At 45.1% G+C, this 12,011-nt stretch overlaps 1 protein-coding gene across 7 annotated transcripts in view; it reads right to left on the reverse strand.

The window, feature by feature from the left end:
- Positions 1-12,011, reverse strand: part of FAT3 (FAT atypical cadherin 3) — a 555,353-nt gene that overhangs the window by 27,762 nt on the left and 515,580 nt on the right. For all 7 annotated transcript variants that reach the window (XM_075592531.1, XM_075592536.1, XM_075592534.1 and 4 more), the window contains one exon: positions 5,136-5,604. In XM_075592531.1, the coding sequence (XP_075448646.1) occupies positions 5,136-5,604 (469 nt within the window). The remainder of the gene's footprint in view (positions 1-5,135; positions 5,605-12,011) is intronic.

A 12,011-nucleotide genomic window follows, 5' to 3' on the forward strand; every position in this document is an offset into this window, starting at 1 on the left:
ACTCCCACATATATACACACACTCCCACATATATACACACACTCCCACACACACATATATACACCCCCCACCCATATATACACACACACACCCATATCTACACACACACCCCCATATCTACACACACACACCCCCATATCTACACACACACACCCATATCTACACACACACACACACCCATATCTACACACACACACACACACACCCATATACACACACACACACACACACACACACACACACACACACACACACACACACACACACACACACACACACACACACACACTCCCATATACAAACACACATTCTCCCATGCCCCCACACACTCACTCCCTACACACCTTTTGGAAAGGCCGCGACCAGCACCAGCACCACCACGCTCCCCCCCTCCCCCTCGCCCATCTCCTGCTCCGCGGGGACATGAGAGGGCATCCCCACTCCCATCACCCGGCACGCTCCCTGACGCGGGACCGGGGGGAAGCGGGGGGGGAGGGAAGCGGGGGGGGGGAAGCGGAGACATGAGGGGGCATCCCCGCTCCCATCACCCGGCACGCTCCCTGACGCGGGACCGGGGGGAAGCGGGGGGGGGGGGGAGCAGGAGGGGGAAGCGGGGACATGAGGGGGCATCCCCCGCTCCCATCACCTGGCACGCTCCCTGAGGCGGGACCGGGGGGAAGCGGGGGTGGGGGGTAGCGCCAGGGAGGGGAGGGAGGTGGGGGAAGGCACAGATAATACTTACTGTGTCCTCCATCCTCCATGGGGAAAAGAATGGCTGCTCGTTGGGGGCTGGCTCATATAGAGCCTGGCCGCGCGCCCACAAAGCCTGGGAGCGCGCGCCAATCAGCAGTCAGGTAGGGGGAGTTTTTTTTTTTCAGCCAGCGCGAGCAGGGAAATTTAGCGCGAGCAGGGAAAATTTAAAAAAACACGTGTGCTGCTTGGGCCAATAGTTACTCGCCCGGGGGTTAAATCCACCCGCCCCGGGCGTGTAAATGTATAGGATTGTCGAACACTGTACATATATATACAAAGTCAAAATAAGTCCCTTTACTGTTATTGCTGGAGTTGTTGGTTTAAATTTCACTTGAAAAATCCCCGACCATGTCATCCCATTAGCAATATATCATGCATAAAGCATTTGCACACCAGCACTAAGAAATATTTGTTGATGGGATATACAATTAAGTTCACCAGATGGCACTGTGAGCACAATTTAGAGGCCACGTGCATTATGTCACACTTTTTTCTTGTGTACATATGTGCATCCATTAATTCGGAGAGTTGTGGTCAGCTCCCACCACTTTGAACCATTCCTGTGGCTGTATGTGGATTAGTGATAGGAGGGGGTTAGCATATTTAGTATAAGAATATTGTTTATATGTCTCTTTGCAGAACGCATATGTTCATTATCTTATTGCAACACAAAGATATATTAGTTTCAATTGATACATATTGAGTTTAATTGATGGATGGAATGAGTTCAGGGACTCGTGGAATTGTTTTAGGTTTTCTTCACATTAGTGTATATGATTCAGTGCAACAAATGTGACCAAGGTTGCTACATTGGGGAAACCAGCCAAAAACTACAAGGAAGAATGAATATGCACAGACACTCTATACTCCATCACGAAGAAGGAAGATACTGCTCACCTGTGGGACATCACTACTCACAACCAGATCATTCCATAAATGATCTAAAAATCAAAATCCTCAGTGGAATGTTTAAAAGCACCCAAGAACGGAAAACATTTGAACTCAGAATGATAAGACTCTTTGACACCAAAACCAAAGGACTTAATGCGGACATGGGTTTTCTCACACCCTATCAACATTGCTTGTAATCATCCTGCTTGCCTCTATTCTTATCCACACTTTCTCTCCCCCCCCCCCAGTATCCCTCCCCCTCCCCACCTTTCTTTGACACTGTCCCCAGGCTTCAAACACTTAACACCCTACCTTATCTACAGTAAATATCTGTTGTTTTTTTTTTTTTTCCTCTCTCCACACTGTTTTAGCCATAGATTCCTTTGTATATCAGTATTGCTGACCTGTTGAAGAGAGGATAACTCTCGAAAGCTTGTCCTATGACATAAATTGTTAGCCCAATAAAAAAGGTATCACCGAATACTGAAGCTCATTTATTCTGCACTATCGCAACTGAACTAACACGGCTATTTTCTGCTTTATATATATATATATATATATATATATATATATATATATATATATATATATATATATATATATGTGACAAAGTTAAAGACAGCGCCCCTTACCAGATGCACCAAAACTGCCGCAACGTCGATATAAATGGTAGGTAGTAGCACCAGGTGGATAAATATAGTTCAAACCAATAGTTATCAATATAAAATGAATGGCAGGGGCCATATCCAAGGGATATGTGGCAGTGAAACCTACGGTGGTCGAGCAGCTCCCAGCTACCAACGTGAAGACGTGGTGACGTGTGCCAAGTCCTTTCCGGGTCCCAGTGCTCCACGAGAGAGGTGAACGGCGGCTGCAGGTTACAACTAAGCAGTCGAAAAGGCAATTAGATCCCCTTACTCTCTGGGACAACGGCAGAAGCAGACACAGGATCCAGCATTCTGAAGGATTGCAGTACGCACGGAGGTGATCGTGGAGTCTTCTGTTGGTGCATGGGCTGGTCCCATAATATGCTTGATTTTATCAGACAAATTGTAAGTGTGCATTTGTCTTGTCCGTGATGTATTAAAATTGTTATCTGATTTTACACAAGGATCGGGCGCTTCTTTTCTTTTCTCTCTCTCTCTCTATATATATATATATATATATATATATATATATATATATATATATATGTTATTTATTTCAGATTTAAATCCAAACTGGCTCCATGTACTGTAGCAATCCCTAAACTAAATACTGTACCACTAATGCGTTTAATCGCTTCATGCTATTTCCTGCCCACTGAATAAACATATCTGCAGTAACTTGACTGAGATAAAATGTTATTGTATATTAATATAGATTTAGGATAAACAGATATACATATATGCTTAAAAATAGACCTGCCAATGTTTAATGCATCTTGTAATTTGTGGTCTTTGTTAATTATCTGACATGGAATACCCCTCTGTTCACCAAACGTTATTCACAAGTTTTTTTAATATGTAACTACTGTTTGTAGCGATGGAAAGTCATGCCTGGCACAGAGCCCATCAGGGTTTGTCATTCCACAGTGGTTAACAGAACCAGTGAGCTATGGTTAGATCTTAATCTTCCACTTCACATACAGTGCTGAGGCAGCATAAACTGCACATTGATTTCTGAATTAGAGACAGTATAAATCCCAAAGAGCTTTTGTTCCCAGTTGTGGTTGTAATGCAACCCTGATACCTGTGGTATACTGTTGTGGTAACAGTTAATGCCACTTTAATAATCCAAAGTTTCCCTAAATGTAGCTGTGTCTTATACTTGTACAAATCCTATCTAGGGTACAAATTATACCACTATATAGTCATTTAGTGGCAGGATTTCAATGTCTACTGCTTAGGAATAATTATACTCAAATAACAGTCTGAGGGTTTCAGCGATCCTGGTTTGATGATACTTGACCTACTTTTTTCAAAGGAAAGAAGAATTTATTTGAAAGCGACTTCAGCTATTCATTTTGCTGTCTCTATTTTCCCCGATTACAGAATCTTCTTTGTTGTCCATTCTTTATGTTTGTTATACACAACTGGTTTGAACAAATTATTGATGTTAACAATGTATTATACATTTCCAGCTAATATTAAGGTAATAAAAGACTACTGACACCCCGCTGTAAAACTATGTGGTAGACTATGAAAAGATGTAGGACAGGGAGAAATGAATGTCTCTTAAGAAGAGCTCTTTTCGGATGTATTTAAGGCGTATATCCTTAGAAGTTAATATTTGTATCCACATGAAATGAGACCAGTACATACACTGGCGACACACTTTATTCGAGCTTGGCTAGTCCCACGAATTCGGGTATACCCGGGTGTATTGAGGTTTGTGACTGTTTTCTGCCCGAGTACATTGAGTTATTTTTCAGGCAGGGATTGAAGCATTTTATTCCCGCTGGCTGCAATACTGCACAGTATATATATATACACTGCATTACAATTCATGAATTTATGCCATCTGGTAGACACGCGAAGCATTGCAGCCTATTAAATCCTAATCATCCTCATTTAACAGATCAGCCGCCCATCAGCCAGGCATGAACCCAGGCTGGGAAGGCAAATGCAACGGGGCTTGTCAGAGGTGAGGAGCGGCGCATTCCAGGTATCTGCCAGGTACATACCGGGTATTTGCTCGAATAAAGTGTGTCGGTGCAGTATATAATGCTGCTAATACCCACAGCATTACATTACTAATGTATACTACAGCTCATGTGCCTTCTCTGCTCTCCTCTCGGGGGTCCATTCCTAAAATGCTGACTTTCTCACATGTTACCCTTTGTATCCTCTGCCGTCCCCTGTCTCCCGAGCCAGTTCTCTCCTCTTTCTGACTTCTTTACGCCCATTCTATCCTGTTCCCTTTACGTTTTAACTATCCAAAAGCAGTATTATTTGTGCACTTAGGTATTTAACCCAGCCAATGCCGGTCACAAGCCCAGATGAAAAATGGGGAGTGTTGGTTCTCGTGGCGACAGAACTGGAAAATTTGCCAAGAACCCAATGGCAGGACAACAATTCCGAAGCGTGGAAACACTAGAGGACATATTGAACTTCCTGCCGCTGGCCTCTACAACGCATCGCTCCCTACCTTGTAGAAGATGAAGCGATGTCGTTTACGGAGAATACCTACCTACACTTAGGTATTTGGCGTTGTGCTTGGGACTCGGAGTACATTTTTTAAAGTTTATATTCGAAAAACTCAATAAATCTTAGCTTCTTATACAGTAGTAACTGTACAAATGGTAAAATAGACACATTTTAAATAAGTCACGTTTGTTTCTAACAACCAGCATTGTTTGAACACAATAATTCTATACGTGTGTTCTGAATGCTACATGTATTGTCTATTCTGGTAGCGGACATCATATAGTTCAGGACGTATTGAAGCCACTTCATTTTTGACCAGATTTCCGAGACCAGTATATAAAATGTGTTATAAAGGATATTTACCACCAGATGGCACACTGGTACAGCTACCTCCATTCTGGCAGGGCTTCCTTTCACATGCATCAGGATACAGAACACAGCCAAGCTTTAATTCCGTCAGGCCGACCACTTCTGCAAAGCTGCTTCGCTTGTTTTGAAGAGGCAGTTCATTGTTATTCAGGATGACTGAATCCAGGCATCCCTGGAAGCCACCCAAGACCTGCGTACTTCTTTTGTCAGTTAGGCTCCGGACATTCTCCACTTGCACCTGAGCTCCAAAATAAATAGAACTATCAGTGCTCAGGGCCTGGAAGTACAGCGGTGCCTTGCGACGCTCCACATAGCTATCATCCAGTGACAAGCTTGTGAAATTCCGATTTAGCTCCAAAAAGACAGAGTGCCAATTCCCATCGTTAACTGTCCTGCCAGAAATTCCCAGGATGCCTGGGCCACTGCCGCAGTCCAATTGGAACCACAATTTGCCATCCACAATCTGCAAGAGGAAAACAAAATTCAAACGGTGTAAGTGCTCAGCGCGAAATGTATATTCATCAAAGAACAATGTGTATTAAGGTTTAAAAAAAAATGTGCGTGAGCTGCTAGGGAAAAAATACAAATATCAAAGAAGAAAAAAAAAACATGTTCTAACACAAGCTATGATGCAATTATGGAGTGAACAAATGACTGTATATTTGCACTGCTGCTACATAGAAGAATGACCCACACTGTACATACGTTTTCAGAATCATGCTATTGTTGTTTATTTACACTAGTAAATACTGCACATATTACATTTTAATATTTACGTTCCTTAGGTTAATGTTCCAAATGATGAAATTCCATCAAAAATATTTTTGCAAAAAGTACAGGAACAGAAAAGCACCTTTAAATATTCAGTGTTCTGTTTTCAGTTGTGTAAATATCGCCTTAGACCTTTATTATAGACATCGGATCATTTAGCAGGAAAACCTTCTGTTATGTATTGTGACAGAAATTGCTGCCAGTTATTTTACTTATCCCCAACATTTTAATTGAGGCGTGAGGAAAACGTAACTCTGTATTTCTTTGTCTCCCGATTCAGGAGATCTTTACATCTGATGTACTGGTACATTTGGGAATGAAAAATGGCTGCCTGTGAGCATCTATTTGGTATGAGGTAGGGCAGGGGTGTTCAACTCCAGTCCTCAAGCCCCCCCTCCCCCCCCGCCCAACAGGTCAGGTTTTTAGGATATCCCTGCTTCAGCACAGGTGGCTCAATCAGTCCCGGCTTCACCACAGGTATCTCAAACAGTCCCAGCTTCAGCATAGGTGGCTCAATCCTTCAGTCCCTCCTTCAGCACAGGTGGTTCAATCAGAGGCTCAGTTTTTGACTAAGCCTCTGATTGAACCACCTGTGCTGAAGCTGGGATATCGTAAAAACCTGACCTGTTGAGGGGGGCTTGAGGACTGGAGTTGAGCACCCCTGAGGTAGGGTACTGACCCAATCACGGACCGTTGTGGCCAGAAATGTTAGGAATTCTGAGCTGAATTTATCCTACACGGGGAGGTTCCGGGGTTAAGAGACGCATTAACAGAGCCATATTTGCCATATCTGTCATATTTTACTTACAGCTAATGTATCTCTCTCTTTCAGAAAAGAAAATCAGAAACTGAAATAAGGATCAATATTAAACATGATGCTTTGTTGAACTGTATTATGTGGCCACTGAGAGAGTGTGGGCTGGTGGTATGGGTACGGTGGAGGAAGGGGCCTATCTGATTATCACACAGGGCCTGGCATGTTACTCCACTTCCTGGCTTCCACGCCCCCTCACAAAACATCTACCGTCTGCACTGCTTAATAACCTTGGTCAGCACCACTTTTCCTATCCCCTCTCAACTACTTCAGCCCCGCTCCTAACCACGGCTCTGTTCCCATCCTTTGTCAGGCCTGACCCTTCCTGTGTGTGATAGGAAAGCACAAGACATAATATTCTCTAAAATCAAGAAACACAGAAAAACAAACCTAATAGCGCTTGAATAATAATAATAAAAAATAATAATAATACACTTTATTGCATATCTCTTAAAAAAGGTGTAGATCCCACAGATCCTTGTATACAGAATCACCTACTGTAACACATTTTCTAACACAAGAGGTGTAATATAGGGGGTAGTAGCAATCAAATTAACATATTAGTAGTGATTCATTATGAAATGCTAATTTATTTTACTTTACAAATTGTGTGTCAGCTTGTGGATATCACCTACGTTTATTTATGAACATACACATTATACAAATACTTTAGGGACTACAGCAGCCATACGTGGTCCATCTTCAATTACATAGCTGTACCGTTAATGCCTACAAGATATCAAGGGAATTGTTTAGAAAGTGATATTACATTTCATATGTATTATTTTATATTACCGGTGTATCTAATTAAAATGTTGCTTATTTTAAAACCAAGTCCCCACGGGGACTCATTCCAAGCTAGAATTCTAGCCAACATAAAAGATGAAGTACAGTATTATAAACTAGAAGTCAAACCATACAGTACTTGGTAACATTACCATTACTCCATACCAAAAAGACTACAGTACATTTATTGCACGGAAGAACAGTCAGTCAAAAATTGAAATAACAGTTATATTTTCAACCCCTATTGAAGGTGATTTTGTAACATAAATTAGGATTCTGGCCCTAGATGTTCTAATCTCATTATAGTTCTTAACCTTTTTCATTTCACCAACAGATGTTGAGAAAAAGGATACAACCCTTTCCATATGCTCAGTAATGATTTCCCAAGAAAATGTAACACGCAGACTTGGCCATTCTGTTTCAATCAGGCGTGCAAGTAGATCGGCACGATGAAGTAACAACTGCTTGCAAATGCGATGTGTTTGTTATTTTGAAAACAATATTTCATTCTGTAATTCTATACTGTATCTGGTGCACACCATTTAAGCATGCAACATAACAAAGAAAATGTAGAACAAGGGCAAACGCAAACTATACAACAAGGTGAGTCAAGGGAAGATCTTAGAAATGCTATGAGGGAAGAAAGCGGGTTATTCAAGTCAAAGGGAGTTTCTATGCACAGCAGTAGTGCCGAATTGGCACTATGACACTGTAATGAATAAAAGGCATTGTATCATTATGGTTGAAGGACTCTGATTCTGCACGTCCCATGCTGGTATTTTCGGAGAGGTATCAGGCGGTTTGGCTACACTAGGGCAAACCACCTCTATGTGTCCATCCTCCACGTGCTCGAACGCTGTTCCGACACTTATTTTAGCATCAGGAACAGCGTTCCAGTATTTCTAAAGGCCACCCTCTCTGCACATCCCCTCCCTGTGCTTTTTAAGGATCTGGATGAAAAATGCTTGCCGTATTTTTAGATAAACTGTACATTTTCATGAATGTCAGATTTCCAGCACTTCTTTGCTCATTTTGAAGCAACATTTACATAAAACTCATTCAATTAGTTATAGTCTGTGCAACTTTTACAAGATTTTAAACAAGGTCGTGCTTCAGCTCTTTTGAGTACAGAACAAAATAATAGCGAAATTATTAACATATTGTACTATCATGTCTATTAGTTTACATAACATAAAAAAATGCGCTCTACTTTGATAAATAAATGTAATGATACATGGTATTTGTAAGTATGCACCTTTTTCCTTTAAACGTTTCCCGTAGCATATTATATGAATTGACTTTATCTTGCTCCGGAGTAATTAAATCTAAACATGGTAAAATATAGTGTAGAGCTTTAATTACTTGTAATGACCTAAAAACCCTATTCTGCAGAACAGTTCCGCTGAAAACTACCAATTTACATACAAAAGCCTTTAAAAATGCTTCAAACAGTTTGCATGCCGAATGAAAGAAACAACCGTTGTATATTCTCCAGAGATGGCTAGCATGAGTATGCCTTTTAACTTTGTTCTATATTATGCACGAGAAAGAATGTCAGAATAATTATAATGATTTGGTCTTCTGAAGAGCCTTACAAAAACAGATTCCCAAAATGATTTAAAATCTAGGGAACTAGTATAATGGCTTTGCATGTTTTCTTTTACGGTGTCTTCTGCGAAGAACAGACCGTAAAGTTACACAAACTCCAAATGTTCGGAGAATAAAACTAATCTGAAATAATGTTTAGTTGGATAAGAGAGGGAGAATGTTGGAGGGAGAGAAGATTTATTAGGTTGAATATTAAAGGTAGAGATGTGAAATATTGTCCAAATTTGTGAACACTCAGACAAATTATTTTGGAAAGTCTGGTGAACATGATCTTGATAAAAAAAATATTTATATTTATATATCTATATATATCTATATATATCTATATATATCTATATATATCTATATATATATATATATATATATATATCTTATACTATATTAGTGAAAGCACTGTATGCCTGCCTGCCTGCATGCATGCATGCCAGCCTGCCTGCTGGATGTCCGGTGTCCCTAGGGGAAATCTCATTGGTCCCTTGGGCCGCCCCCGCACACCTCTCATTGGCCTGAGGCGGAGTGACGGCCCAAAGGACACACAGGGACACAAACACACACACAGGGACACAAACACACACACAGGGACACACACACACACACACACACACAGACACACACACACACACACACACACACAGACACACACAGGGACACACACACACACACACACACACAGTAGGGGGGGGGTGGGTGTACATTAGCAGCATTGTATAACCCGGGGGGGGGGGGGGGCTCACATACCCGCCTCCGCCTCCGCCTCTTCCTCCCCGAAATCAGCCTCCACACCCGCGCGCACGTCCTCCTCTCCCCGTGTCTCCCGCGCTTTCAAACACCCCCCCCCCCCCCCCCGGCGCCGCTACAGTGAGCGGAGGAGCGAGTGCCCGGTACACAGCGGGGGAGCGGCCACAACAAGCTGCCTCCCGCCTCAGTTCCACGTGGGAGCGGCCGGACGGGTGAGGGAGCTGCCTTCACCCACCCCTCACCCCCCTTCACCTCACCTCCCCTCACCCACCCCTCACCCCCCTTCAAATCACCTCCCCTCCACCCCCCCCGGCGCCGCTACAGTCAGCGGAGCGAGCGAGCGCCCGGGACACAGCGGGGGAGCGGCCACAACAAGCTGCCTCCCGCCTCAGATCCACGTGGGAGCGGCCGGACGGGTGAGGGAGCTGCCGGACGGGTGAGTGAGCGGCCGGACGGGTGAGGGAGCGGCCTTCACCTCCCCTCACCCCCCTTCACCTCCCCTCACCCCCCTTCACCTCACCTCCCCTCACCCACCCCTCACCTCCCCTCACTCCACTTCCCTTCCCCTCACTCCACTTCCCTTCCCTTCCACCTCCCTCCACCCCCCCTTCACCTCCCCTCCACCCCCCCTTCACCTCCACCCCCCTTCACCTCCCCTTCACCCCCCCACCTCCCCTTCACCCCCCACCTCCCCTTCACCCCCCACCTCCCCTTCACCCCCCACCTCCCCTTCACCCCCCCCACCCCCCCTTCACCTCCCCTCCACCCCCCTCCACCCCCCCCCCCTTCACCTCCCCTCCACCTCCCCCCCTTCACCTCCCCTCCACTCACCTCCCCTCCACCCCCCCCCCCTTCACCTCCCCTCCACCCCCCACTTCACCTCCCCTCCACCCCCCCCTTCACCTCCCCTCCACCCCCCCCTTCACCTCCCCTCCACCCCCACCCTACACCTCCCCTCCACCCCCACCTTCACCCCCCCTTCACCTTCCCTTCACTCCCCCCTTACAACCTCCCACCACCTCCTCACCACCTCCACCCCCCTTCCCACCTCCCCCACCCCCCTTCCCAACTCCCCACCAAATTCCCACCACCTCCCCCCCACCCCCTCCCCTTCCCACCACCTCCCCCCCACCTCCCCTTCCCCCCCACCCCCTCCTTCCCACCACCTCCCCCCCACCCCCCCCCTTCCCACCACCTCCCCCCCACCCCCCCCCCCTTCCCCCCACCTCCCCCCCACCCCCCCCCTTCCCACCACCTCCCCCCCCACCCCCCCCCTTCCCTGAGGCGGAGTCACGGGCCAAAGGACACACAGGGACACAGACACACACACACACACGTAGACACACACACACACACGTAGACACACACACACACGTATACACACACACACGTATACACAAACACACACACGTAGACACACACACACATAGACACACACGTAGACACACACGTACACACACACACACGTACACACACGCACGTAGACACACACACACGTACACGTAGACACACACACATGTACACGTAGACACACACACATGTACACGTAGACACGTACACACACACACACACACACACACACACACACACATGTACACATACACACACACACACACATGTACACATAGACACGTACACACACACACATGTACACATACACACACCATCAGCACCCACACATCGCCACCTTTGCACCTCCCCCATCGGCACCCCCACATCCGCACACCCACATCAGCACCAAACCCTCCCAAATCAGCACACCAATACAATCACCATCAGTACAGCCACAGCAGCACTACCACCGCACATGGGCCGCGTGGACCACTCCCCACCCAAATGCCACACCCACACCACAAACATCCCGGGCAACGCCGGGGCTCTCAGCTAGTAGATATATAAAAAAATTTTTTTATCAAGATCATGTTCACCAGACTTTCCAAAATAATTTGTCTGAGTGTTCACAAATATATATATATATATAATACTTATACAAACAATTGCTACCTGCTGGCGATTTTGATGTGCTGACTTATTTTTCTACCTTTTTGCAAGTCTTGAAAGCTCAAAATCTGCTGCATTCACAAACTTGTGGAAAGATATTATCCATCTCTGGTATGCAATACCACTATTCAGTCATCTATGTTTTGCATATA

This window comes from Ascaphus truei, chromosome 3, assembly GCF_040206685.1.
Source record: "Ascaphus truei isolate aAscTru1 chromosome 3, aAscTru1.hap1, whole genome shotgun sequence".
In the NCBI taxonomy this organism is placed as follows: domain Eukaryota; kingdom Metazoa; phylum Chordata; class Amphibia; order Anura; family Ascaphidae; genus Ascaphus; species Ascaphus truei.